Source organism: Oryctolagus cuniculus, chromosome 17 (genome assembly GCF_051225735.1).
Source record: "Oryctolagus cuniculus isolate XC-2025 breed Fujian yellow rabbit chromosome 17, ASM5122573v1, whole genome shotgun sequence".
Classification (NCBI taxonomy): Eukaryota; Metazoa; Chordata; class Mammalia; order Lagomorpha; family Leporidae; genus Oryctolagus; species Oryctolagus cuniculus.
The window spans coordinates 44,186,675-44,209,148 of record NC_142883.1 but is presented as its reverse complement, the minus strand read 5'-3'; the positions used below and the strand labels follow the sequence as shown (position 1 = coordinate 44,209,148).

Here is a 22,474-nt window from a genome sequence, read left to right as displayed (position 1 = left end):
GGTTGTGCAAATCCCTGCTGCGGGATAAGGAGTGGGGGCGGGCAGCAGCTCCCTCCGAGCTCCCAGCCCCAGGCCAGCCTAAGGGCCAGTCCGGGCTTGCCCTGCTCCCAAGCTTGGAGACCATGTCCCACTGGGCAGCAGGGGCTCTCCTGGCTGGAAGAGGGGAAAGGCCTGACTGCAGCCCCACCAGCCTCCGCCTGCCAAGGCCCAGGAGACCACCCAGCTCCCCAGGGTCTGACCCCAGGGGTAGACTGAGAAAAGGGGTGGGGGTGGCTGAGGTTCGGGTTTATTGAAAGATTTATTTATTTGAAAGGCAGAGTTACAGAGAGAGAGAGGTCTTCCATCTGCTGGCTCACTCCCCAAAAGGCAGCACCAGCTGGGCCTGGACAAGGTGGGAGCCAGGAGCCTGGAACTGCATCCGGGTCCCCCACGTGGGAGGGAGGAGCCCAAGCACCACTTCTGCTGGCCTCCCAGGCGCATGAGCAGGGAGCTGGATCGGAAGTGGAGCAGCCGGGGCTGGAAATGCTGCTCACATGGCTTTGCCTGCTCCGGTTGGGGTTCCGAAGCAAAGCAGGACTTCGCTGGCCCTTCCGCCCCTCTGATGACAGCCCAGGGGTCTGGTGGGGACAATCATGCCGCAGGCGCCTGCACTCTTCATGACTCTTGGTGGAGAAGCCAGATCAGGGTGGTCCAGAGGTGCATCCAGCACCTCAGGGGGGCACGGGCTCATCCGTGACAGCTGGAGGGTACCAGACAGAACCCCCTGCAGCCTCCCGGAAGGCGGTGCCTCCAGAAAGCATTCCCACCACAACCCCCGCCCCGCAGGGCCCTGCCAGGCCAGAGCTGGAGGTTCAGAGCCTCTTGGACCCGCGGGGTAGGAGGAGAAGGAGCACACAAAAGCCCTGGGTAGAGCACACAAAAGCCCTGGGTAGCGCCCACCAGCACCCACTTCTGGCAGGAAGCTTGGTCTTGCCCCACAGCTTCTGGGAGTCGACGGTGTGTGGTGTGTTTGGTAGTTTGGGCTGTGACTGCCTGCCAGGAATGGGAGTGTGGGCAGGGCCCCCCTGGGTTAGCCTGGCCTGGGTGGGGGGGAGTCAACACTCACGCCGCACAGCCAAGAGTGTGTTTCCGTGGCAGCAGGACACGGAAGTCACGGTGTAAGGGTGTGTCTCGTCCAGCTGCACCGGCCGAGGGAGGCCGGCATCCTCGTCCCTCCTTCCCAGCCGGCCTCGGGCTCCCTTGCCCCAGGAGTACACCTCACCCTCTGCCAGAGAAAAGCCCGAGGGAGAACGTGGGAAGGGGCACACGGCCCAAGCAAGCAGCTCTGAGCCCAGCCTACCAGACTGGCCCCGGGGGGAGCTGGCTGAGTCCAGCGGCCCTGAGCGTGATGTCCTACACTGCCTGCCAGGCTCTCCGTGCCAGTCTGCCCGCTGTGCCCACCCCTCACCTGCCCCAATGGCTACAGTGAAGGCATCGCCACAGGCCACCATCGCCATCCTGATGCCCTCGAGGCCTTGGACCTGACAGGGTGCCCGGCCGCCCCGGCCAGTGCTGCTGCCCAGCTGCCCGTGCTGATTGCTGCCGAATGTGTAGCAGTGCCCCGCGGCTGTGGAGGGAGGGGGCAGGAGAGCAAGGGAAGGCGCCTCAACAGAGGCCCTCTGGAAGCCAGGGCGCCCCCCACCGGCCTCCCATGCACGCGTCCTCACCAGTCACAGCAGCTGAGTGCGCAGTGCCCAGGTCCACACTCAGCAGGGGCTCCCGGTCCAGGGGTGCAGAGCCTAGAGGGGTGAAGCTCAGGGCCTCCTCCACTTGCTGGTGGGGAACGGGATCCTCCCCCAGGGAGATGTGGTCCAGGCCCAGCTTATTGAACCTGAAGGCAGAGCCAGAAGGCAGATCCAGACTGCCCGCCCCCAGCTCTCTGGGCAGGGGCTGCTGCACCTGCACTGGGCCAAGCAGCATCCTCAGCCCCTCTCAGCGTGGTCCTCGGTGGGCGGCAGAGGCTGGGGAATCAGCCCGGTGCACCTGCTCACCTGTTGCTCCCACAGGCCAGAGCTTGGCCAGGCACAGTGAGGAGCATGGACGAGTCGATGCCACATACAATCCGCTGGGCTTCCTGTCCTGGGGGCAGGGGCACCTGCTGGGGGCAGCTGTGGGACTCCCTGGTCCCCAGACCCAGCCTGCCTACAAGGAAGGAGAAGGCGAGATGGGGTTAGTTCGCACTTCAGCACTGGGCGGGGCCCAGAGAGCAGGCTGTTCCCTGCGCCTCAGAGGGCCTTGCATGGCGCTGCCGTCAGCCGGATCCTCCCTGAAAGCCCTGTTCGGATGCCCCCTCTGTCTCCACAGGTGACTGCTGCTCCTGGAGCTCCTACACCTGAGCCTCGGCGTGGCCCCGATGCTGTCTGACCTGTGGCAACGCTGCAGCTGTGCCATCTCCACTAGCCCGAGTCCTCCAGGGGACAGGTACCCACCTGCGCCACCGCTGGAGTTAGTGCCCAGTGCGCCTGGAGGAAGCCACATCTTGTTCATCTGGCCCCAGCACCCAGCCCAGGGTGGACCCACAGTGGGTGTGTGACCAAGGTGTGTTGAAAGAATAAATCGGAGAGAAAAGAGGGAAGACAGAATGGAAGGGGGAGGCGGGGGTATGGGAGGGGGCTGGGGGACGAAGCTTAGGGGCTGCAGCAAGGGTGGAGACCTTACCACCATCTCCGCGGCCCCAGGCAAACAGTTCTCGCTCAGTGGACAGGGCTAGCACGTGAGAGGCCCCGCAAGCCACCTGCACCATCTCATAGCCCAGCAGGGCCTCCACAATGGTGGGCTAGAGTGGGGGAAGAAGCAGGGGGCCGGTGGTCAGGACTCGCCCCCAGGCGGCAGCACCCCCAGTGGGGATGAAATTGGAGCTTGCACATTTTCAAGTGCTGTCTCTTTAACTCCAGCTGCACACATGCTGCCAAGCAGGAGGCGCTCACTGGCGAAGCCTGGTCTTTCTGTGCTTCCGCTGATGCCACCAAGAGCAGGTGCAGCCTCGGAGCCAGAGGCACCTGTGCTGCTGGGGACTCCCCTGCCCCAGTGTGGTATCGGCTCTCAGATGTGGGCCGTTTGCCATCCCCCTACTTCCCCTTCCCCAGGGCGAAACCCACAGGATCCCCACCTGGCTGATGTCGGTGAGGCTGCCGTGGCCGAGGCACCCGTTGCTGCCGCTGCCGAAGGTCATGATGATGCCGCGGTCTGGGCAGGAGGCAGGGAGGAGACAGAAGGCAGAGAAGTTAGACCAGTCCCACACCTGTGGTTTGGAGGAGCAAGACGAAAGTTGGGGGCTAGAGCAAAAAGGATGGGTGAGAACAGGCCAGGGGGCTGTCTTCTCAGTGTATGACTTCGGACAAGTGGCAGAATCTCTGAGCCTCAGTTTCTCCACCTGTCAAATGGGTATACCATAACAATGCCCTTGCCAAGCCCGTTGTGTGGGGTGACAGAGATGGTGTAAGTAAATCTCAACGGCTAGCAGACAGAAAGCACTAACTCAACAACTAGGAGAGAAAAAGGTTAGGTGAGCAGTTTGCAACGAGTGAGCTGCTCTGTGGGCTCACCGGTCAGGCAGGCCGTAAAGAGGTCCCCACATGCCACGTGCTTGATGGTCACGCCCGACTGGCCTTCCAGGAAACGCGACACGAACTGGGGCTGCGGCTGCTCCACCGCCCCGGGGAGGAGGGCGCCTCCCCCAGTGCCGAGGGGCGGGGCCTGCGGAGGGAGGGGGCGGCGCCTGAGCACCAGCAACCTCCCTGTAGGTCCCCACTCTGACCCCTTCCACGCCCTGCTCACCTCCCAGAGGATGAGGCGCCCAGAGCGCGTGACGCCAGCCTTCTGCGTGCGCCCAGCCGCCACTTGCACCACCTCCGTGTTGAGCATGGGCAGCCTCAGGGGGGCGCTGAGCCCGCTGCCCCAGGCGTACACTGATGACAGTGGTGGAGGAATGGCCGGCCTCCCGTGTCCTCGAGGGACGCCTGCAGAGACAGCGAATGGAGCCCATGAACCCGGTGGGAGTTGGGTGGTGTTGGCCAGGACTCAGCAGCCCGCCCGCACTCACCCCTGCAGCGGGCACTGCTGCTCCTGCTCCCAGAGGGCCGCCCAGTGGCCAGGGACTTCTCTGCCCTGTGGGACCACAGGTCGGGGCTTCAGGGCACGGGCCCTCACAAGCATTCCTACATGCTGGCCCCCAGCACCCCTCCACCTCGCGCCTCCTGTGCTCCCTTTTGCCCCCACCCAGCCGCCCAGGACCCCTGCCCTTTTACTGGCCTCCGCATGCGGACACTGCCCAGGTCGGTGTGGAGGCTGAGGAGGGCCCGGATGCAGAGGGGCTGTGCCATGATGTGGCTGAGCGGCGGCCGCTGGGCAGGCTCCAGGCTGAGCAGGCTCAGGACGAGCTGGCGCAGCTCAGGGCTGTACCGGTCCGAGATGGGCGCAAAGGTGCCACTCATGATCTTCAGCACCAGTGCGGGCAGGTTCTGAAAGGCGCCAAGTGGGAGTTGGCCAGGGCCCCCCTGTCAGCAGAGGGCTCCCAGAATGATAGTGGAGCTAAACCCTGCTTTGACATGGCTGCAGCTATGTCCTCAGAAGCCCCGGGTTGTTGGAAAAATCCGAGGCTTGCTCTTGGGAGTGTCCCTGATCTCATGGGAGAGTCATAGCCATGCCCCCAGGAGCCCTGAGTGCAATGGGCGGACCCAGGCCCTGTTCTCAGAAACCCACCGTGTGAGGTTGACCCCCCAAATGACACAGCCACAAAGAAGGAACACAGGACACTGGAGCTGAGGACGGCCGGGGAGGGAGGCAGACTCCCTGGTTGTCCCTTTCCAGGCGAGTACACTCACCGCAGCCTCGAAGGCCCTCTTGAGGCTGGCTAGTTCATAGAGGACACAGCCCAGAGCCCAGATGTCACTCTTCTGGTTGTAGGGCTTGCCCTCACACAGCTCGGGGGAGATGTAGCATGGAGTACCCACCACCTGCAGGAGGGAAGCTGAAGTCACAGCCCTGTGGGGAGGGAGGACCAGGGGCTCCACCCTCAGCTCCAGAGCCAGCCCCGGGGCCTCCTCCTACGGCAGCGCCGGGACAGGAGCCAGGGCTGTGTGCTGGGGGGGATGCGGAGCAGGCATCGGCCCTGCAGCCTTAGCGCCCTCGGTGTCCCTTCGCGCCAGGCACCGTGTAGGCCTTGCTCTTGCTGCTGAGAATCTTGGAGATGCCGAAGTCGCCGATCTTCACGACCATGCGGTGCTTGTCCAGGAGGATGTTCTGGGTCTTGAGGTCCCGGTGGAGGATGAGGTGGGTGTGCACGTGGTGCAGCGCGAGCAGGATCTGCACGAAGAAGTGCAGGATGGTCTCCTCCTCCAACAGCGAATTGCAGCGCTTCTGGATGAATTCAGCCAAGGTGCCGCCTGGGGCCAGGGAGCCAATCAAAACCCAGGCCTTCCCATGCCTGGGACAACCCCCACCCCAGCCTCCAAAATGCAACAGGGCACTGGAACCAGAGGGGGCCAGAAGCCTGCCAGGGTCACACTGCTGGGCCAGAACCCTGAACCTCTGACCCCCAGCCAAGCCCATTCAAAGGAGGGAAGCCGACTGACGTGTGTCGCCTGTCCCAGCGTGACGGACCCGCTGCAGCCAAGCCAGGGCGGGGAGGCTGGCCCACCTGGCGCGTATTCCATGGCGATCATGAGGGCTTTGTCCTCCAGGAAGTTCTCATAGTACTCGATGACATTGGGGTGGTTGAGCAGCTTGAGCACCTGGCACTCGTTCTGGGCCGCCTGCCGCTCTTCCTTGGTCATCTGCTCCACTGGGATCTGCTTGATGATCACCAGCTTCTGGTCGGCCTTGCGCAGGCACAGGTGCACGATCCTGGAGACACAGGTACAGGCTCTGAGGCTCCAGCCACAGATCAGGCAGGGCAGACCTGGGCCGGGATGTTCCGGGGGGAGCGAGCACCATGGCAGAGGTCGCCCGCGCTTGCACACGGGGAGCACTCGGCTCAGACTTTGTGTGGGACCTGTTTCACCACGGCATAAAGAGCCTTGATCGCTAAGTTCCCACAGGCTCTGGAGTTAACTGCCTGTGCTTAGATCTTGAATCCTCCTCTTACTAAGTATGTGACTTGCATATAGTAGGTGACATCACCTGGAAAACAGGGCCGCTGAGAGGATCAAATGAGAAAAATGCGTGTCAAGCACTTAGCACCGTGCCTGGCACATAGGAACAGGTCAGTGAGTGGAAGCCATTCTTACCGTTATTTTATTTCACCTCATGGCTGATGTCCACTACATCCCTAGTGCACAGCCCAGGATTCAGCACACAGGAGCTTACCAAATGTTTCCTGATGGAATGGCTGTAACTTGACCATCTAAGCCTTGAATTTTCAGGGTCAGATCCCTCCTCTGAGCCTCGGGCTCATATAGCTGGCTACGAGGCATCCCGAATTTTAACAAATTCAAAATGAAACCTTTGATTCCTGCCCCTTAACCTTTCCTCCCTTGTCTCTCCCTCAGTTGGTGGGTGACAGTACCGTTCCTGTTATTAAAATCAGACGCAGAATCTGAAAATCATCCCAGAATCCTTCCTCCAGCTCACGCTAACACATCAGCAAATCTTGTGGCTACCTCCTAGATACTGTAAACCCACCCAATCCTCCCTGGGTCCTCTGCTATAACCCTTGTCCAGGTCATTTTAGTGCAGACTAAAATGCTGTACTAGCCTCCACTCCCCTCACTCTCAAATATAAACTCCAGAAGCAGCCGGTGGCATTTTAAAAATGCAATCCACATGAGAACGTCCCCTGCTGCAGAAGTCCTGTCATACTGCAAGTACATTCAACCCCTTCGCCCTGGCTAACGAGGCCGGAACAGATCGCCGCGTGACCATCGCATTTTACACCGCTCCCTTCTTTGCCCACTACCTTCCAACCTGAGTCTTTCCCTCAGGGCTCCGAATTCTCCTCCGCCCACGCCATTTCCGCCATTTCCCCGGGGTGCAAGCTCTTCCCTCACGTCACATCACTGCTGCTCGCTGCTCAAGTCCCTGCTTTGAGTTGAATCTCACTTCTCAGAGAACTCCTCCTCGACCGCCCCAAATAAACAAACCCTCTCCCTGGTGTTGGACTCTATCCTCGCTGCCTGGTAATAACCGCTCGTAACTGCTCCTACTTTACAGGTGTTATTCATTGTGTAACTTTCCTACGGCCTGTGAGCTGACAGGGAAACGGCCACGCCTGTTTCGGTCCTAACTGTGTACTCTGCGCCCAGTCTGACACACACGGGCCAGCGCCTAAGCAATCTAACAGAACCCCGCCAGCACGCACAGGTGGCCAGGGGCGTGGCCTCACGGGGGCGGGGCCTCCGGTCCGGTACCGGAAGTCTGGGCGGGGCTTCCCAGAGTGGCGCTCACTCCTCGGGGCGGGGCGCGATTTCGCGGTCAAAGTTAGGGCCTATTACCATCTCTCTCCCCTGGCAGTTTCCTCCCCCAGAGCCCTGGCTCACCCGAAGGCACCTCGCCCCACAACTCGGATCCGCTCGTACTTCTCCATCTCATCTCCCAGAGTTACACTTCCGGAACCTCGCTTGTCCCCGCCGCGGCGCATGCGCGGCCCTGCCCACGGGGTGCCCCGCCCCCCGCGCGGGACGCTAAGGGCGGGGCGGGGCCGGAGGGAGCGGCGCTGGGTGTGGGCTCCGCGGGCGGGCGTGCGCTGCGCTGGCTACTGCGCCGGGTTCCCTCGTGGACCTGCCACCCACGCAAAGAAGGCAGTCCGCCGCTTTTTAGCACGTCCCGCAGCGGCCAGCAACGGCGCCGGCCACTTCCCACCTATGGTCGGGCCCCGCTCTCGCGAAGCTGCTTAGATGAGAGGGGTGCCTGCCCGGAGAGTTGCCCCTCTCGGGCCGGGTGGGCGCCGAGAAGCAAGGACCGACAGCCTCGGCTGCCCGTGGGCGACGCTGTTTCCGAAGGCGCGCGAACGATAGACACGAGTGCAACTTAGCAGAAGCGGCGCTTTGGTGCCCTGGGGCGGAAGGAGGCTTGGGTTCGCGTTTGCCTGGGGAAGGGCCGGGAAAACCCCAGGTTGTGCAGGGGGAGTCCTCGGGGGAGGCCGGTACCAGCGGCGAGCCTCGCGCTTGTGCGCACTCCCGACGCGGCCGCCCGTGCAGGGGGACCTCAGCTCTGCCCCGGGCCTGGGGCCTGGAGTGCCGGTGCTCCCCGGCGCCTCCTGCTCTGCGGGAGCTCCACGAAAGCCCCGCGGTATGCAGAAAGGTGATCATTAGCTAGGGATGAGCGGGCGAGGACTGTAAGGAAAGGGGTGTCGGGTCTTTGCCCTGCCCCTCGAGAGGACCTGCGAACGCGCTCGGGGGCACGGGACACCGGAAAGGCCCTGGAAGGCCCCTCGGCCGCGGGCTCCAGCCAGCGTCGGCTGGCCAGGCTACCCTGTAAGCCGAGGGAAGGCCGCGGAGGGGCGGGGGAAGCAGCTCACCGGGGACGCTCGTGCTCTCGCCTAGAAACCGACGGGGCCCCTAGGAGCCGCCCTGGGATTAATGGGTAACCTTGGAGCCGCCAGGAGAGGCAGAGCAAAACACCCAGCCGCTTGGGTCTCTGCGCTCCACTGGTTTCCTGCGCCCTCTCTTCCCCCTTCCCCCACTGACTCCCCGACGCACACGCCCCCTCCGGCCCTCAGCTGCTCCTTTCGGCCCTGGCTCAGGTTATCCCCGAATCCCAGCTGCTCTGCTCGTCTGGCGGCGGGCGGGGACCCCGCGCCACGGTGAGGACAGGCTGACACCCAGCGGCCGGGAGCTGCAACTGCACCAGGCGGCGGTGGGCAGTGAGGGTCACCCCAGGAGCCGGGGACACGGGGGCAGTCTACCCCGCCCCGGCCTCCGGGGAGCCGGGGAAGGGCTGGGATAGCTGAACGAGGACTGTGACAGCCTCGTGGCCCCCGGAGCCCCAGGGCGGGCTGGGAGGAGAGTGGCGATGGGTGACTCAACAGTTCCTAAGCCATCACTCGCGAGAGGCGCGGGAGAGGCAGGTAAACAAGTCCGCCTCTGGCCGGGTGGAAGAAGAGGGTCTGGGCGGAGACCATCGTTCAGCGCACGGCTCCGACTCTTCCCCGGGACGCGGGCTGACGGGCCGTGGGCGTGCGGTGGGTCCCGCCCAGCTCTGCCCAGAAAGGAGTTGAGGGCGGAGAGTTCTCGAGGTACCCGCCCAGAACGGGGGAGCCCGTGCCCCCCGGGGAAAGTGGGGACGCGGGTTAATGAGGCCGGACAAGCGAGGGCGGCTGGGGGACCCCGTCGGCAGTCGGGAGGAGCCTGCGAAGGGCGCCTCGGCTGCGGGGTCCAGGACAGCCCCTTCTCACCCAGTGTCCCCCTGAGCCGGGCGGGGCTCGGGAGGCCCCAGGGAGAAGGGGCTCGCGCCCAGCCCGCGGCGGAGGCGCCTGAGGGGCGGGAGCGGGCGGACGGGGCGGGGCGGGGGCGCGGGCGGCGGGGGGCGGGGGCAGAGGCCGGGGAGGAGCGAAGGGGCCTAGAGGGCTCCGCGAAAACTGTGTGGCACTGGCGCCGGTCGGAGAGGCATCCGGGTTGGACCGGCCCGAGTCGGAGCTCTGTTCCCAGCACAGCCCGAGGAGGCAGCCTAGAGGGCGGACGGACCGACGGCAGGGAGGGCCAGCATGTCCCTGCTGCTGCACCCCGCCCTGCCGCTGCTCCTAGGAGCCACGCTGACCTTCCGAGCACTCCGGCGCGCGCTGCGGCGCCTGCCCCTGCCCGCTCACGTGCGAGCGGACCCCTTGCGCACCTGGCGCTGGCACAACCTGCTTGTCTCCTTCGCCCACTCCATTGTATCGGGGATCTGGGCGCTGCTGTGGTGAGTGAGCGGCTGGGGGAGTGCGGTGGCCCGGGGATCGCGCGCGGGGCTGAGAGTGGGCCCCGCGTTGCTCTCCCCATCCCTCGGGCGGGCTGAGGCCAGGCTCCTCACCTGACTCCCTGTTTGGAGTCCTATCCAACCAGCAGCAGCTCTGGGAAACCCGAGGCACCTGGGTTTCGTCCAAGCCCCTCCTCACTCCCAGCCAGCCAATAGCGCGAGGGCAGACTCTCAGGGGACTGGCGGGTTAGCGCGGGAGGAGGGGGTCTTTGGGAGTGCCGGAATGAAGAGGGCCTCCCCTTCTCCTTCCTCTGCAGTGTGTGGCAGACCCCCGAGATGCTGGTGGAAATCGAGACGGCGTGGTCGCTTTCTGGCTATTTGCTCGTTTGCTTCTCTGCAGGTAGGTCTTACAGGGAAGGGTAAGTTAGGGCACAGAGAGACACCAACTCGCTCGGCCCCTTTCCTGACCGCCCCCCCCCACCCCCGCCAGGGTATTTCATCCACGACACAGTGGACATCGTGGTCAGTGGTCAGACACGAGCTTCTTGGGAATACCTTGTCCATCACGTCATGGTGAGTGAGACACAGGGCGACCGAGGCTCTTGCCCCATCTTCCCGAACCTGCGAGGGAGGTTGTGTCTTAACCCTAGCCCATCCCTGTGTCCTACTTCTCTTGCTAGGACGCTCAGGGTTGGCAGCGTTGCTGTCAGAGGCCTGCCATCTACAGCCTCACTCAAATGGGCTGGGCACGTTACCCAGCACCAGAACCCGTGGGCAGGGATCGAAGTGTAACCGTGTTGAATGGGCTAAGCCTCTCTTCACCGCGAACTTGGAAGACACTGGGTGCTTTCCAGCGTCCACTCTTGTGGTAACGCACTCCCTCACTGTCTCCCAGGCCATGGGCGCCTTCTTCGCAGGCATCTTTTGGAGCAGCTTTGTCGGTGGGGGTGTCCTGACACTCCTGGTGGAGGTCAGCAACATCTTCCTCACCATCCGCATGATGATGAAGATCAACAACGCGCAGAGCCACCCCCTCTACCGGGTCAATAAGTATGTCAACTTGGTCATGTACTTCCTCTTCCGCCTGGCCCCCCAGGCCTACCTCACCAAGTTCTTCCTGCGCTACCTGGGCCAGAGGACCCTGGGCAGCTTCCTGCTGGTCACCCTGCTCCTGCTCGACTTGATGATCCTCATTTACTTCTCACGCCTCCTGCGCTCAGACTTCTGCCCTGAGCGTGCCCCCAAGGGGCAGCACAAAGACAAGTTCTTGACGGAGTGAGACCCAGAGCCTGCCACTTGTGGCAAGGGCAGCAGATACAGCCAATAGAAACCACCTGACCGGCAGTGGGACTCGGCCCCAGGACACCCAGGCCTCTCTACCTTGAACCTGCACCCACTATTGAAAACACTAATGAAAGCACTCCTCTGAAGTCCTTTCTTTTCTTGGGCAAGGGGTGAGGGAAGCTGACCGACCGGTCGGACTTGGTTGTCAGGTGTGTGAAGACCAGGCTACCCATAAGCCAGCCAGCCAACCCAATGGATGCTAATGAAAACTGAAATTGGCTCTCTGCTTTCTGTGTTATAGCTTCACACACAGCCTCTTCCAGGAATAAAGGGGGCTCTTAAAAAACTTGAAAACAAGTCCTAGCCGTCTTAGGACAACTAACCCTTAATCAATCTGAAAACAAATATGGTGGTGTGCCAGGTCTGTGTTCCAACAGGGCAAGCCTGGGCCACCAGGTAACTCTGTGTATCATATCCCAGTACAGCCTCCACCCAGCCCAACCAGAAATGTGACACAAAGAGCATATATATGGTGAAAAAACATATATTTAGAATTAGCCAGCTGGACTCCGTTCAGATGATCCCAATCTGAAAAACAAAAGGGGACTTGGTTATTGGAGCTGCAATGTGAACATTAAGCTGGAATGTCATGGTCAAAATGCAAAGTGACAGACTGGTCAGCTAAGGATGGGGTCCAGTCAATCACGCAGCAGTCAGGCTCTGGTCACTGACACATCGTTCGCACGGAGGGGAGGGGATGCGCGTTACGGAATTTGGCGGAAAGGAAGCTTACTTTGTTGGCAACGTCCAGAGCATCATAGTCCGGAGCCAGCCGCACATACGCCTTCTTCTCTCCGTCAGGTCTGGGGCAGAGAAGGGAGCCTTAGTCCTTGCTGCTCACAGCCTCTTGCCCCCCAGCCCTGACCTGGCGCATCAGTGGTTCCTTTGTAGGTGTCATTCTTTTCCAAATAGTGCGTTTTCCATCATTTGCGCAGACAGGGCTAGGGAAGCCATCACAACGCCAATTCCCTTGTATGGGAAAGGCCACAGGCCATGCTAAGACTTAAGAACTCAGGTACTCTGACAAACTGTTTACTCCAGTGTGTGCCTCTGCTCAGAGGCAGGAATCCAGGCGAGCACCAAGCCCATAAACCCAGCCCTGTAAGTGTCCTCAGGTCTAACCCCAGCAAGGACTAATTACAGCAGGGGCGCTCACTTCAGGGCTCGCACACTGGGAAACCCACTTCTGAGCCCCAGAACAGCATCGAGGAGCTTTATGCCACCCAAGCTGTCTTGTTCCTGACCACGGCCCCAGCCTTTCCACGCCATGGGGCATTCCAGGCACCTGGTTACCTGATCAGGGTGTTGACTTTGGCCACATCAATGTCATAGAGTTTCTTCACAGCTTGTTTGATCTGGTGCTTGTTGGCCTTGACATCCACAATGAACACCAGTGTGTTGTTGTCTTCTATCTTCTTCATGGCCGACTCCGTGGTCAGGGGGAACTTGATGATGGCATAGTGGTCAAGCCTGGAGGAGAGACAAAATGGAGTCACCTGGCCAGGGTCAAGGAGCAGAAAGACAGGCCTGTTTGGAGACTTGGTGCATCAGACCATGAGGTAGCAATCATCTTTATCAGACTTTGGTCGCTTAACAATGTCATCACGTGCACCCTGACACTTAGGGCCCAAACCCTCAGCCTGGTGGCAGACCCCCAACCCATTTTGTCTCTCACAAGAAGCTAGTCTCTGCTCAGCCAAACACTACCTTCTTGTTCTAAAACTAGGCCACATCTCGATCTCTTACTATGCTGAGTCTAACTGCTCCTCCATGGACACACCCCGCTGCTGGCAATGTCTACCATGGCTCTAATCTTCACTTCCTGTGACCAGCAGCGTAACACTAAAACGCCCAAATCAAGCCTTCCCTGAGTACAGTGTGCGAGTATTTGGGAGAGTGCAAAGAAGCTTCTATACAATGTTGGTCAGCCATTACTGCAAAACAAAAATAGCTGACTCCTCACTATCAATCAAGCATCAACCGGCACTCTCACCTTCGAAGACTGGCAACTACAATAGGTGCCATGAACAAGAATCTAAACTTGAACCTCCCAGCTAAGGAACATCTCTACAACACCACCAACCACACGTGGGTCAATTAACCTAAGGGGTAAGCTGGCCAACGCGACCCCTTCAAATTTGACCATGATCGCAGACTCCTGCTCTGGAACAATCCCCTCAGGTTCCCATCAGGGCAGCACACTGGGTGCCAAGGTGTGTGTGAGACCGCGCTCCAGCACGGCCAAGTTTCCCCAACCACCGATGGAGGCGCCGGGGTCGGGGCACGACTGACTTGTTTCTCCTGGGGGCGCTCTTCCGAGGGTATTTGGGCTGCCTTCGGAGGCGTAGCGTCTTGGGGCGCCGGAAGGTGGGGGACGTGCGGATCTTCTTCTTCTTGTGGCTGTGGACGCCTTTCAGCACTGCCTTCTTGGCCTTCAAGGCCTTCGCTTTGGCTTCGACTTTAGGAGGGGCAGGAGCTAGGAGACAAGAAAACGAAGCTGCGTGATTCAGAATTCGGTCACTTCCAGCCTCAAGCCCTGCAGCAGGCGCCTGGTCCACATGTGCATCAGTGGTTCCTTTGAAGACATCATAAGTCTCAGGAAATTAAGATTTTTCCATCATATGCACGACGCTGGAGGCTAAAGCGATCCACTTCAGTAATTTAAAGGATACTAATAAGAAAAACGTAACTAAAGCGTAACTAGCACCGAGCGAACGCTCAATACCTGTCGGACGTGTGCTAGCGGTTTTATATGTGCCGTCGCAAAGCTACCGGGTGACAGCCCCGCTCAACACCGAAAAAGCAGAAAAATGAGTAAGGCTCAACAGTAACTCCCTACAGATCTGGAAGCACGGAGCGACGACCTCTGGCCGCGCCTAGCTTCCCAGAGCCGGCTGTCTGGCTCCCCCGGCCGGTGATGCCGCGCGGGTTGCCTCCCCAACCCCCTTCACTGGAACTCCGTCCATGCGGTTGGGCCCACGCGGCCCATACGCGCCATAGCGTGACACGAACACAGAAAGCAGCTCTGGAGCAGATCCCGCACAACTTAAGCCAGTCGCCGTCCTCCTAGTTTGTTTGCTCGGCAGGGATGCCCTTGCAATCCAACCACGGACCCCAGCCCCAACACACACCTTCCTTCTTCGCCTTCGGCGCCATCTTGGTGAAAAGGGTTTCCCAGGCCCGTTCCCGTGGGCTTATAGAGACAAGTCTCACGGAAGACTCGCGATATCTTGTACTCAGAGCTGATTGGACAATCTATCGTGGCGCCCGCTGGGAATTGTAGTTAACTGGTTTTCTCGCGAGCGGGACTAAGCGTAAGGCACCCCTCCCCTCGGAAGGCAATAAAACTTATGGGAAGCTAGTTTTTTGAAGACACAGTCCTTGGCTTGGGCTTGTGGCTGGCGTTGCGGGTTGCCGTTTGGATCCCGGGCGTTTCTCATCTTGAGCAAGTAAGAGTCTCAGGGAGCAGAGGGAGACGCGAGAAAACGGTAACGCTGCCCGGAACACAATCGATTGGGAAGCGAGAAGCAGAGGACTGGAATGTCGTCACACAGCTTCCCTGAGAACACCTCCCTCAGACAGCATCTGTGGGAATTTTGAAATGTATTTTTAAAAGTTTTTAAACAGACACATATTTACAAATGTATGTATTTACAGAGTACCATGTGATGTTTCTATACTTATATATATTATGTAATGTCCAATCAGGATACATATATCCACCTCTCCAAACATTTAACATATATTTATGATGAAAACATTCAATATCCTATCTTTTTGGGCTGTTGTAGCAAGTTAAGCTTCCGGCATCCCACATGAGCACCTGTTGAAGACCTTGCTGCTTTCCCTTTATTTATTTATTTTTTTTAAGATTTATTTTATTTATTTGAAAGGCAGAATTACAGAGAAGCAGAGAGAGAGAGAGGTCTTCCATCCGCTGGTTCACTCCCCAGATGGCCATAATAGCCAGAGCTGCACCAATCCAAAGCCAAGAGTCTGGAGCTTCTGGGTCTCCCACGCGGGTGCAGGGGCCCAAAGACTCGGGCCATCTCTGCTGCTTTCCCAGGCCAGGCTACTCCACTTTTGGCCCAGTCTGCTAATGGCCTGGGAAAGCAGCAGAGATGGCCCGAGTGCTTGGGCCCCTGCACCCACAGGGGAGACCCAGAAGTTCCTGGCTCCTGGTTTAGGCCTGGCCCAGCCCAGCCCTTGAGGCCATCTGGGGAGTGAACCAGCAGATAGATCTAAGTCTGCCTTTCAAATAAAATATAAGTCTTTTTAAAAAATCCTGGTTTTAGCCGGCGCCGTGGCTCAATAGGCTAATCCTCCACCATGCAGCGCCGGCACACCGGGTTCTAGTCCCGGTTGGGGCGCCGGATTCTGTCCCGGTTGCCCCTCTTCCAGGCCAGCTCTCTGCTATGGCCAGGGAGTGCAGTGGAGGATGGCCCAGGTGCTTGGGCCCTGCACCCCATGGGAGACCAGGAAAAGCACCTGGATCCTGGCTCCTGCCATCGGATCAGCGCGGTGCGCCGGCTGCAGCGGCGGCCATTGGAGGGTGATCCAACAGCAAAGGAAGACCTTTCTCTCTCTCTCTCTCTCACTGTCCACTCTGCCTGTCAAAAAAAAAAAAAAAAAAATCCTGGTTTTGTTTTGTCTATTTATTTGAAAGGCAGAGTTACAGAGAGGGAGAGAGAGAGAGAGAGATTTTCCATCCTCTGGTTCACTCCCCAAATGACCGCAATGGCCAGAGCTGGGCCTATCTGAAGCCAGGAGCCAGGAGCTTCTTCTGGGTCTCCCATGCAGGTGCAGGGGCCCAAGGACTTGGGCCATCTTCTACTGCTATTCCAGGCCACAGCAGAGAGCTGGGTCAGAAGTGGAGCAGCCGGGACATGAAATGGCACCCATATAGGATGCTGGCACAGCAGCAGCGGCTTTTACCTATCATGCAACGCCAGCCCCTCTTTTTTTTTTTTTTAAGAGAAATATACAGTACATTACGGTTGACTATAGTCACTGCAACAGAACCCTGGAACTCCTTACTCCTGATTATATCTTGACACCCCTTAGTCAACCTTCCCCCATTCCTCCCTCCCTCCACCCCTCCCCAGCCTCTGGTAACCATCATACTTTCAAATTCCATGAGATCACTTTTTTTTTTTTTCCCCAAGAGACTCCACACAGGGGTGAGATTGTGGGGAATTTATCTGAGCTTTGCTTATTTCACCGCCAGTTCCACCCAGCATCTGTGGAATTAGGTCCAGAAAGGAATATAATTCTTCAATAATAGCGGCCTGGGGACTGTGAGGGTCCAGTGTGTCAAGGGTATTGTAGCAGGGGCCGCACCGGTTCCCCCTTCACCTGTGCCACCGGCAGTTTTCCCGATCATCTCTTGAGGGCCTCTCAATATTCCAGACACCCGGGGCACACACAGATTTCTTCAGGATTCGTGAGTTTCACTCAGGCCCCTCCCCCGAGTGAGTCTCCTAATGCCCAGGGTCGCCTCTCTGAAGATGGGGGGGGGGCACCCCGCCCCAGCTCTCTCCCTTGTGGGAACCGGATGTCCCTTTTGTGAAATCGGCTGTGTGCTGTCCCTCGCGTCCATCCTGCAGGACTCTGCAAAAAGGAAAAGGTGTTTTTTTGGGGGGAAGAGTAGTGGACGCCCCCTGGCAGAGAGGAGCCCTCGAATCCCAGGGCTGAGCCCACCGCAAGAGCGGAGTTGCCCGGCTCCCTTGGCCTTTTTCTGTCCTGCTTGGAGGGCGGCAACTTGGCCTTCGGCCCCACCACCCCCGCTGGACAGAGCAGCCTCTCCTGGGTGGGCACCCCCTTGCCGCTGCCCTCCGCCCTCCCAGGGCAGAAGGGCGAGCAGGGGCAGCCTCCATGAGTCACGTCCCGGGCCTGGGGTTGGGAAGGGAAGCGCCGCCTCTCCTTGGGCCCCCTCTCTCCCCCTTTTCGCTCCCCGCGGGTTCTGGCCTCGCCAGCTGCGGCGCAGCCGGCATCGATTCCCCATCAGCGACTCGGCCGGGTAAGGGTCCCCAGGAGGGCGCAGCCCGGGCACGGGTGCAGGGTGGGCACGTCCTGGGGGGGGGTCCCCCATCTGGACAGGCTCCCGGTGGGGTGGGAGCGGCAGAAGCGCCGCGGAAAAGAGAGGAGAGGAGAGAGGAGGGGGAGGCGAGGGCGGGCTGCGGGCCGAGAGCCGGCGGGGAGAGGGCAGGGGGCGGCCCTTCTCCAGGAATTTCCGGGGATCGGGTTACCGCGTTCGCCCAGCGGGAGCCGAGGGAGACGCCAGCCCTGCGGCGGCCCCGGGCCCCTCGCCCCCTCGCCTAGCGGCCCGCGGGCCTTGGCAGCGTCGCCCCGGCCCACACTGACCCCGTGTGGCGGGGCCGCTCTGGAATGGTAGGGCCGCCTCAGCCCCGAGTCGTCGTCGGGGCTCCGCGGCCGCGGGTTATCGTCGGAACTCTCCGGCCCCGCGTGGTCGTAGGGTCTGCGCGGGCCCGGCCGGCCCCGGACCAGACTCCTCGCCCTCGGCCGGCGGCCGAGGGGTCTCCCCGCCCCCGAGTCGTCCTCGGGACGCCCCGCGCCCGGGTCATTGTGGGCTCGCCTCGGCCCCAAGTGACTGTCTCATCCCCGTGGCCCGCGGTGGTCGCCGCGTCGCCGAGGCCGCGGGCTCCCGCAGGCTCCCCGTGGCCCCGAGTTGTAGTCGGGACGCCCCGGCCGCGGGTGATTGTTGGGTCTCCTCGGGCCCGGGGCGCCGGAGCGGATCGGGCCTCGGCGCCTCCTCGGGGCTCCCCGCAAGGCCACAGGCAAGATGAACATTCTGGCGCCGGTGCGGAGGGACCGCGTCCTGGCGGAGCTGCCCCAGGTAGGCGCCAGGGCCGCGTCGGTTCCCGGCTTCAGCGGGGTGTGGGCGGGCTGGAGGCGGCACCAGACCAGTGAGAGGACTGGGCCCAGCCCGCCACCCAGCGAGGCCGGCAGGCTCCGGTGGTCTCTGCCCACCCCCCATCCCGTCCCCCATCCCAGCCTGCCTGGCTGTGGGACTCGGGCACCCAGTGGGTGAGCCCCATTTTCTTCCCCCCTCACCCAGTGCCTGAGGAAGGAGGCCGCCTTGCACGTGCGCAAAGACTTCCACCCCCGCGTCACCTGCGCCTGCCAGGAGCACCGGACAGGCACCGTGGGGTGAGTTAGGGACACCATAACAAAGAACAAGTCCCAGGCCACCTTGTAGTCACAGGAAAGGGACACATCCCCCGCTCTGGGGCCCTGCGTCAGCCCCTGCCAGCTACGCTGTTACTTGGAGGCTTCTTTCCTCTCAGCGAAGGGGTCCTGAGGCCTGTGAGGCAGTAGGGTAGAAAGGTGGCAGGCGTGTCTGCTGTCGGCGTGGGGAGGGGTCACCTGCCCAGCTGCCCAGGGCAGGAGGCTGGCAGTGCTTGCTGGGATGAGTTGCACGGTGGGAAAAAAAGGTAATGGTGCTGATAATAGTTGTTGCCGTTAATTGAGCATTTACTGTATGCCAGGCAGTGTTGAGTACTGTCACTGTCTTTTTTTTTTTTTTTTTTTTAAGATTTATTTATTTATTTGAAAGGCAGAGTTACAGAGAGGCAGAGGCAGAGAGAGAAAGGTCTTCCATCTGCTGGTTCACTCTCCATTTGGCTGCAATGGCTGGCGCTGCACCAATCCTAAGCCAGGAGCCAGGAGCTTCCTCCAGGTCTCCCACGTGGGTGCAGGGGCCCAAGGATTTGGGCCATCTTCCTCTGCTTTCCCAGGCCACAGCAGAGAGCTGGATCGGAAGTGGAGCAGCCGGGACTCTAACCGGCGCCCACATGGGATGCCGACACTGCAGGCGGCAGCTTTACTCACTACACCTCAGTGCCGGCCCCACAGTCTTTTATTGAGTAGAAAACACACTTAGGGTGCATCGTAATTTCAGAGGTGTTAAAAGGGGGTGGGTAAGTGCACTGGAATACAGGACATTTAAGGCAGGTATTTGGCACAGTGGTTAAGATACTGCCTAGAGGCCTGTATTATGGGCGCCGGTTTTTGTCCACTCTGATCCAGCTCTGTACTAATGGCCTGGGAAAACAGAAGAAGATGGCCCAAGATGCTTGGGCCCCTGCCCCCATGTAGGAGAACTGGATGAAGCTCCTGGCTCCTGGCTTTTGCCTGATCCAGCCCTGGCTATTGCAGCCATCTGGGGAGTGAACCAGCGGATGGAAAAATCTGTGTGTGTTTGTGTGTGTCCGTCTCTCTCTAACTCTGACTTGCAAATAAGTAAATCTTAAAAAAAAAAAAAAAAAAAGCTGCTGCTTGGGATTCCTATGTCCCACATCAGACTTCCTGGGTTTGAGTCCTAGCTGTATTCCCAATTCCGCCTTCCTGAAGCAGTGCACACTCTGGGAGACAGCATGTCAAGGCTCGAGTACCTGTGTCCCTGCCACCCAGGTGGGAGACCTGGATGGAGTCCAGGCTCCTCCTGCTGTGCTGGCCCAGCTTTGACTGTTGTGGCCACCTGGGGGAGTAGACTAGTGAATGGAAGTTTCTCTCTCTCTCTCTCTCTCTCTCCCCCTCGATGTCTGTTTCTGTCTTCTGAATAAAATGAACAAAGATAAATGAAAATTAAAATAGGAAACATATCTAATTTTAACTTTTACAACAGCCCAATAAAACATATACTAAAGCTCTACGTAACAGATATTGCAACTGAAATTCAAAGAGGCTGCATAACTTATCCAAAGTCATGTTAGTAAGTGTGAGGGCTGGAATTCAGATTCGTGTCTCTGATGCTGCACTCTGAAATACTCCTTGTCCTCAGTACATCTGTCCAGGCAGCTACCTGGGAGACCTGGTGTCCGTGGTAACCTCAGGCTGGGGGCAGTACCTTTCTCAACCCAGCAGGGAGCTTTGGCACTCCCTAGGGTGAAAGAGCTGGTGCCCACTCTTGTGTCCAACAGATTTAAGATCTCCAAGGTCATTGTGGTGGGAGACCTGTCGGTGGGGAAGACATGCCTCATTAATAGGTAAGGGGCTGCTGGGGCTGGGCTGGGCGGGGCTGGGCAGGGCAGGGCGGGGCCTAGGCTAGAGCATCTCCTGCTCGGCAGGTTCTGCAAAGACACCTTTGATAAGAATTACAAGGCCACCATCGGCGTGGACTTCGAGATGGAACGGTTCGAGGTTTTGGGCGTCCCCTTCAGTCTGCAGCTGTGAGTGTTTCCTCCGCCTTCAGCTCTGCCTGCCCCCACACCTGCACCCCATCCCTTCACGTCCCTGTGCTCCGCTCCCCCTTCCTCCCAGCTGGGACACCGCTGGACAGGAGAGGTTCAAGTGCATCGCGTCAACCTACTACCGCGGAGCTCAAGGTGATGGGCTGGGTGACGTGGTGTCGGGGGGCCTGCGCATGCGCTTGGCCCCTACTTGAGAACTGGGGGGAGTGGGGCAGCGAGCACACGGTGTCTTCCTTGTCAGCCTGGGGCCGTTTCCGCCTCTCTTGCAGCCATCATTATTGTCTTCAACCTGAATGACGTGGCGTCCCTGGAACACACCAGGTATGTGAGGATGCTCTCATGTAATGGGAAGCTCCGAGGACAGAGGGCTCAGAAAAGAGGGGTGGCGTCCATGAGCAGAGAGGGAGTAAGCGGGCGTGCGGGTGCCAGTGGGGGCGCCCTGGGCTCCCTCATTCCTCACTGTCCGCCGTCTGTGGCAGGCAGTGGCTGGCCGACGCGCTGAAGGAGAACGACCCTGCCAGTGTGCTCCTCTTCCTTGTGGGCTCCAAGAAGGACCTGAGTGTGAGTGTGCCTGTGGGGGGCCTCCCAGCTCGGTGAGGGGATCCCCGCACCTGACTCTCCCGTCCCCCCAGACTCCTGCTCAGTACGCACTCATGGAGAAGGACGCACTCAAGGTGGCCCAAGAGATCAAGGCCGAGTACTGGGCGGTCTCCTCTCTCACTGGTGAGTTGCAGGCTTCAGGCCTCAGCAGTGCTGTCTTGCCTGCTTGTCCTCTCTCACTCCTGCCTCTCTAGCAGTGCCCGGCGCCCCCAGACCTGCCACTGCCTCTGAGTACCCATCCGCTCCCCGTGTCAGGTGAGAACGTTCGAGAATTCTTCTTCCGTGTGGCGGCACTGACCTTTGAGGCCAACGTGCTGGCTGAGCTAGAGAAGTCTGGAGCCCGGCGCATCGGGGATGTTGTCCGTGAGTGCCTGTCTGGTCGGGGGTGGCAGGGAGCAAGGGGACCCTCCGGTCCCTGCTGCACATCTGTCCCATGCTTCTTCAGGCATCAACAGTGACGACAGCAACCTCTACCTAACTGCCAGCAAGAAGAAGCTTGCGTGCTGCTCCTGAGTGGTGAGGGGACGGTCCAGAGACTGCTCATCCCTGGGCACTGTGGCGCCCTGACTGCCCCAGAGCTTGATCCATGGGTGTGTGCACTGTTTTCCTAGACCAAAGAGCTGCCCCTTGGTGGCAATGCCCCAGGGGGTAGCTGGGACCATTCTACTTACTTCTGGCCCCTGGGCACCATGCCAAAGACTGGATGCTCTCCTATGCCCCAGGGGCTCTCCAGCATACGCAGCAGTGTGTGTGTGTGTGTGTGTGTGTGTGCGCGCGCGTAGGGCAGTGTCCCCGCTGCCTCTCGTCAGCCTGCTCAGCTTTTTGGGTATAAAGATGCTCTGTGAGTCCAGCCTCACATTGTGCCTTATGCATTAAAATCTCTGTTACTTGCGCTTTCAGGACTGGAGTCCTTCGTTGGGGATGTAAGGGGCGTGGCTGCTGGCCATTTGGGAAGCAGTACTTCCTGTGGGGGCTCGGGCCACCCCGGCCTTGGCCAGAGCCCAGGCAGGCTGGGAGCCCAGATGCCATGTTTGGGAGGCTGCACAAGACCCTCCCTGGGTAAGCCAGCTTTGCAAACGCTTTCCTCGGCTCCTTCTCCTAAATGTCCACCAGTAGATGATTTTTTTTTTTTCTGGCAGAGTTAGACAGTGAAAGAGAGAGACAGAGAGAAAGGTCTTCCTTCCGTTGGTTCACCCCCAAAATGGCCGCTACAGCCGGTGCGCTGCGGCTGGTGTGCTGCGCCGATCTGAAGCCAGGAGCCAGGTGCTTCCTCCTGGTCTCCCATGGGGTGCAGGGCTCAAGCACTTGGGCCATCCTCCACTGCCTTCCCGGGCCACAGCAGAGAGCTGGACAGGAAGAGGGGCAACCGGGAAAGAATCCGGCGCCCCAACCAGGACTAGAACCTGGTGTGCCGGCGCCGCAGGCGGAGGATTAGCCTAGTGAGCCAC

The 22,474-nt window shown here is 59.9% G+C and overlaps 4 protein-coding genes and 3 non-coding genes across 17 annotated transcripts; 2 read left to right on the top strand and 5 right to left on the bottom strand.

Moving 5' to 3' along the window:
* Positions 1-279: 279 nt before the first annotated feature.
* Positions 280-8,525, bottom strand: NEK8 (NIMA related kinase 8). Of its 6 annotated transcripts, none has more exons than XR_011383611.2 (15): positions 7,515-8,525; positions 5,678-5,883; positions 5,191-5,423; positions 4,863-4,994; positions 4,291-4,499; positions 4,082-4,146; positions 3,817-3,998; positions 3,585-3,735; positions 3,149-3,225; positions 2,698-2,815; positions 2,031-2,181; positions 1,707-1,778; positions 1,448-1,606; positions 1,106-1,264; positions 280-739 (listed from the first exon to the last, which is right to left on the bottom strand). XR_011383611.2 is itself a non-coding variant. In XM_002718921.6 (15 exons), the coding sequence occupies exons 1-15, from the start codon at positions 7,613-7,615 to the stop codon at positions 711-713; spliced, it is 2,136 nt and encodes a 711-aa protein (XP_002718967.2). In that variant the 5' UTR covers positions 7,616-8,525; the 3' UTR covers positions 280-710. The 6 variants fall into 6 exon arrangements, 4 of the variants coding, with proteins under 4 accessions (XP_002718967.2, XP_069917228.1, XP_069917227.1 ...); XM_002718921.6 differs by having other exon boundaries at positions 1,707-1,870; XM_070061127.2 differs by lacking the exon at positions 7,515-8,525 and adding an exon at positions 6,943-7,082 and having other exon boundaries at positions 1,707-1,870.
* TLCD1 (TLC domain containing 1) lies at positions 2,344-11,290 on the top strand. 4 transcript variants are annotated; one of them, XM_070061143.2, is made up of 4 exons: positions 2,344-2,577; positions 10,188-10,270; positions 10,361-10,443; positions 10,766-11,290. In XM_070061143.2, exons 2-4 carry the CDS (start codon positions 10,207-10,209, stop codon positions 11,147-11,149), a joined length of 531 nt encoding a protein of 176 aa, XP_069917244.1. In that variant the 5' UTR covers positions 2,344-2,577; positions 10,188-10,206; the 3' UTR covers positions 11,150-11,290. The 4 variants fall into 4 exon arrangements, with proteins under 4 accessions (XP_069917244.1, XP_089173637.1, XP_089173638.1 ...); XM_089317511.1 differs by lacking the exon at positions 2,344-2,577 and adding an exon at positions 8,869-9,043; XM_089317512.1 differs by lacking the exon at positions 2,344-2,577 and adding an exon at positions 8,898-9,043 and having other exon boundaries at positions 10,551-11,290.
* A 392-nt stretch (positions 11,291-11,682) lies between these two features.
* RPL23A (ribosomal protein L23a) lies at positions 11,683-14,382 on the bottom strand. The gene is made up of 5 exons (NM_001205224.1): positions 14,346-14,382; positions 13,507-13,690; positions 12,508-12,684; positions 11,948-12,017; positions 11,683-11,742 (listed from the first exon to the last, which is right to left on the bottom strand). Exons 1-5 carry the CDS (start codon positions 14,368-14,370, stop codon positions 11,728-11,730), a joined length of 471 nt encoding a protein of 156 aa, NP_001192153.1. The 5' UTR covers positions 14,371-14,382; the 3' UTR covers positions 11,683-11,727.
* On the bottom strand, positions 12,083-12,147 carry LOC127484518 (small nucleolar RNA SNORD42). The gene has a single exon (XR_007911579.1). It is a non-coding gene; the product is annotated as a small nucleolar RNA SNORD42 (small nucleolar RNA).
* On the bottom strand, positions 12,756-12,827 carry LOC127484520 (small nucleolar RNA Z17). The gene has a single exon (XR_007911581.1). It is a non-coding gene; the product is annotated as a small nucleolar RNA Z17 (small nucleolar RNA).
* Positions 13,775-13,841, bottom strand: LOC127484517 (small nucleolar RNA SNORD42). The gene has a single exon (XR_007911578.1). It is a non-coding gene; the product is annotated as a small nucleolar RNA SNORD42 (small nucleolar RNA).
* A 2,399-nt stretch (positions 14,383-16,781) lies between the features above and the next one.
* Positions 16,782-21,925, top strand: RAB34 (RAB34, member RAS oncogene family). 3 transcript variants are annotated; one of them, XM_008271022.5, is made up of 11 exons: positions 16,782-17,233; positions 17,885-18,070; positions 18,293-18,384; positions 20,157-20,222; positions 20,304-20,405; positions 20,497-20,561; positions 20,696-20,747; positions 20,906-20,987; positions 21,059-21,149; positions 21,282-21,389; positions 21,472-21,925. In XM_008271022.5, the coding sequence occupies exons 2-11, from the start codon at positions 18,017-18,019 to the stop codon at positions 21,537-21,539; spliced, it is 780 nt and encodes a 259-aa protein (XP_008269244.4). In that variant the 5' UTR covers positions 16,782-17,233; positions 17,885-18,016; the 3' UTR covers positions 21,540-21,925. The 3 variants fall into 3 exon arrangements, with proteins under 3 accessions (XP_008269244.4, XP_089173636.1, XP_089173635.1); XM_089317510.1 differs by lacking the exon at positions 17,885-18,070; XM_089317509.1 differs by lacking the exon at positions 16,782-17,233 and having other exon boundaries at positions 17,462-18,070.
* The last annotated feature ends 549 nt before the right edge of the window (positions 21,926-22,474 follow it).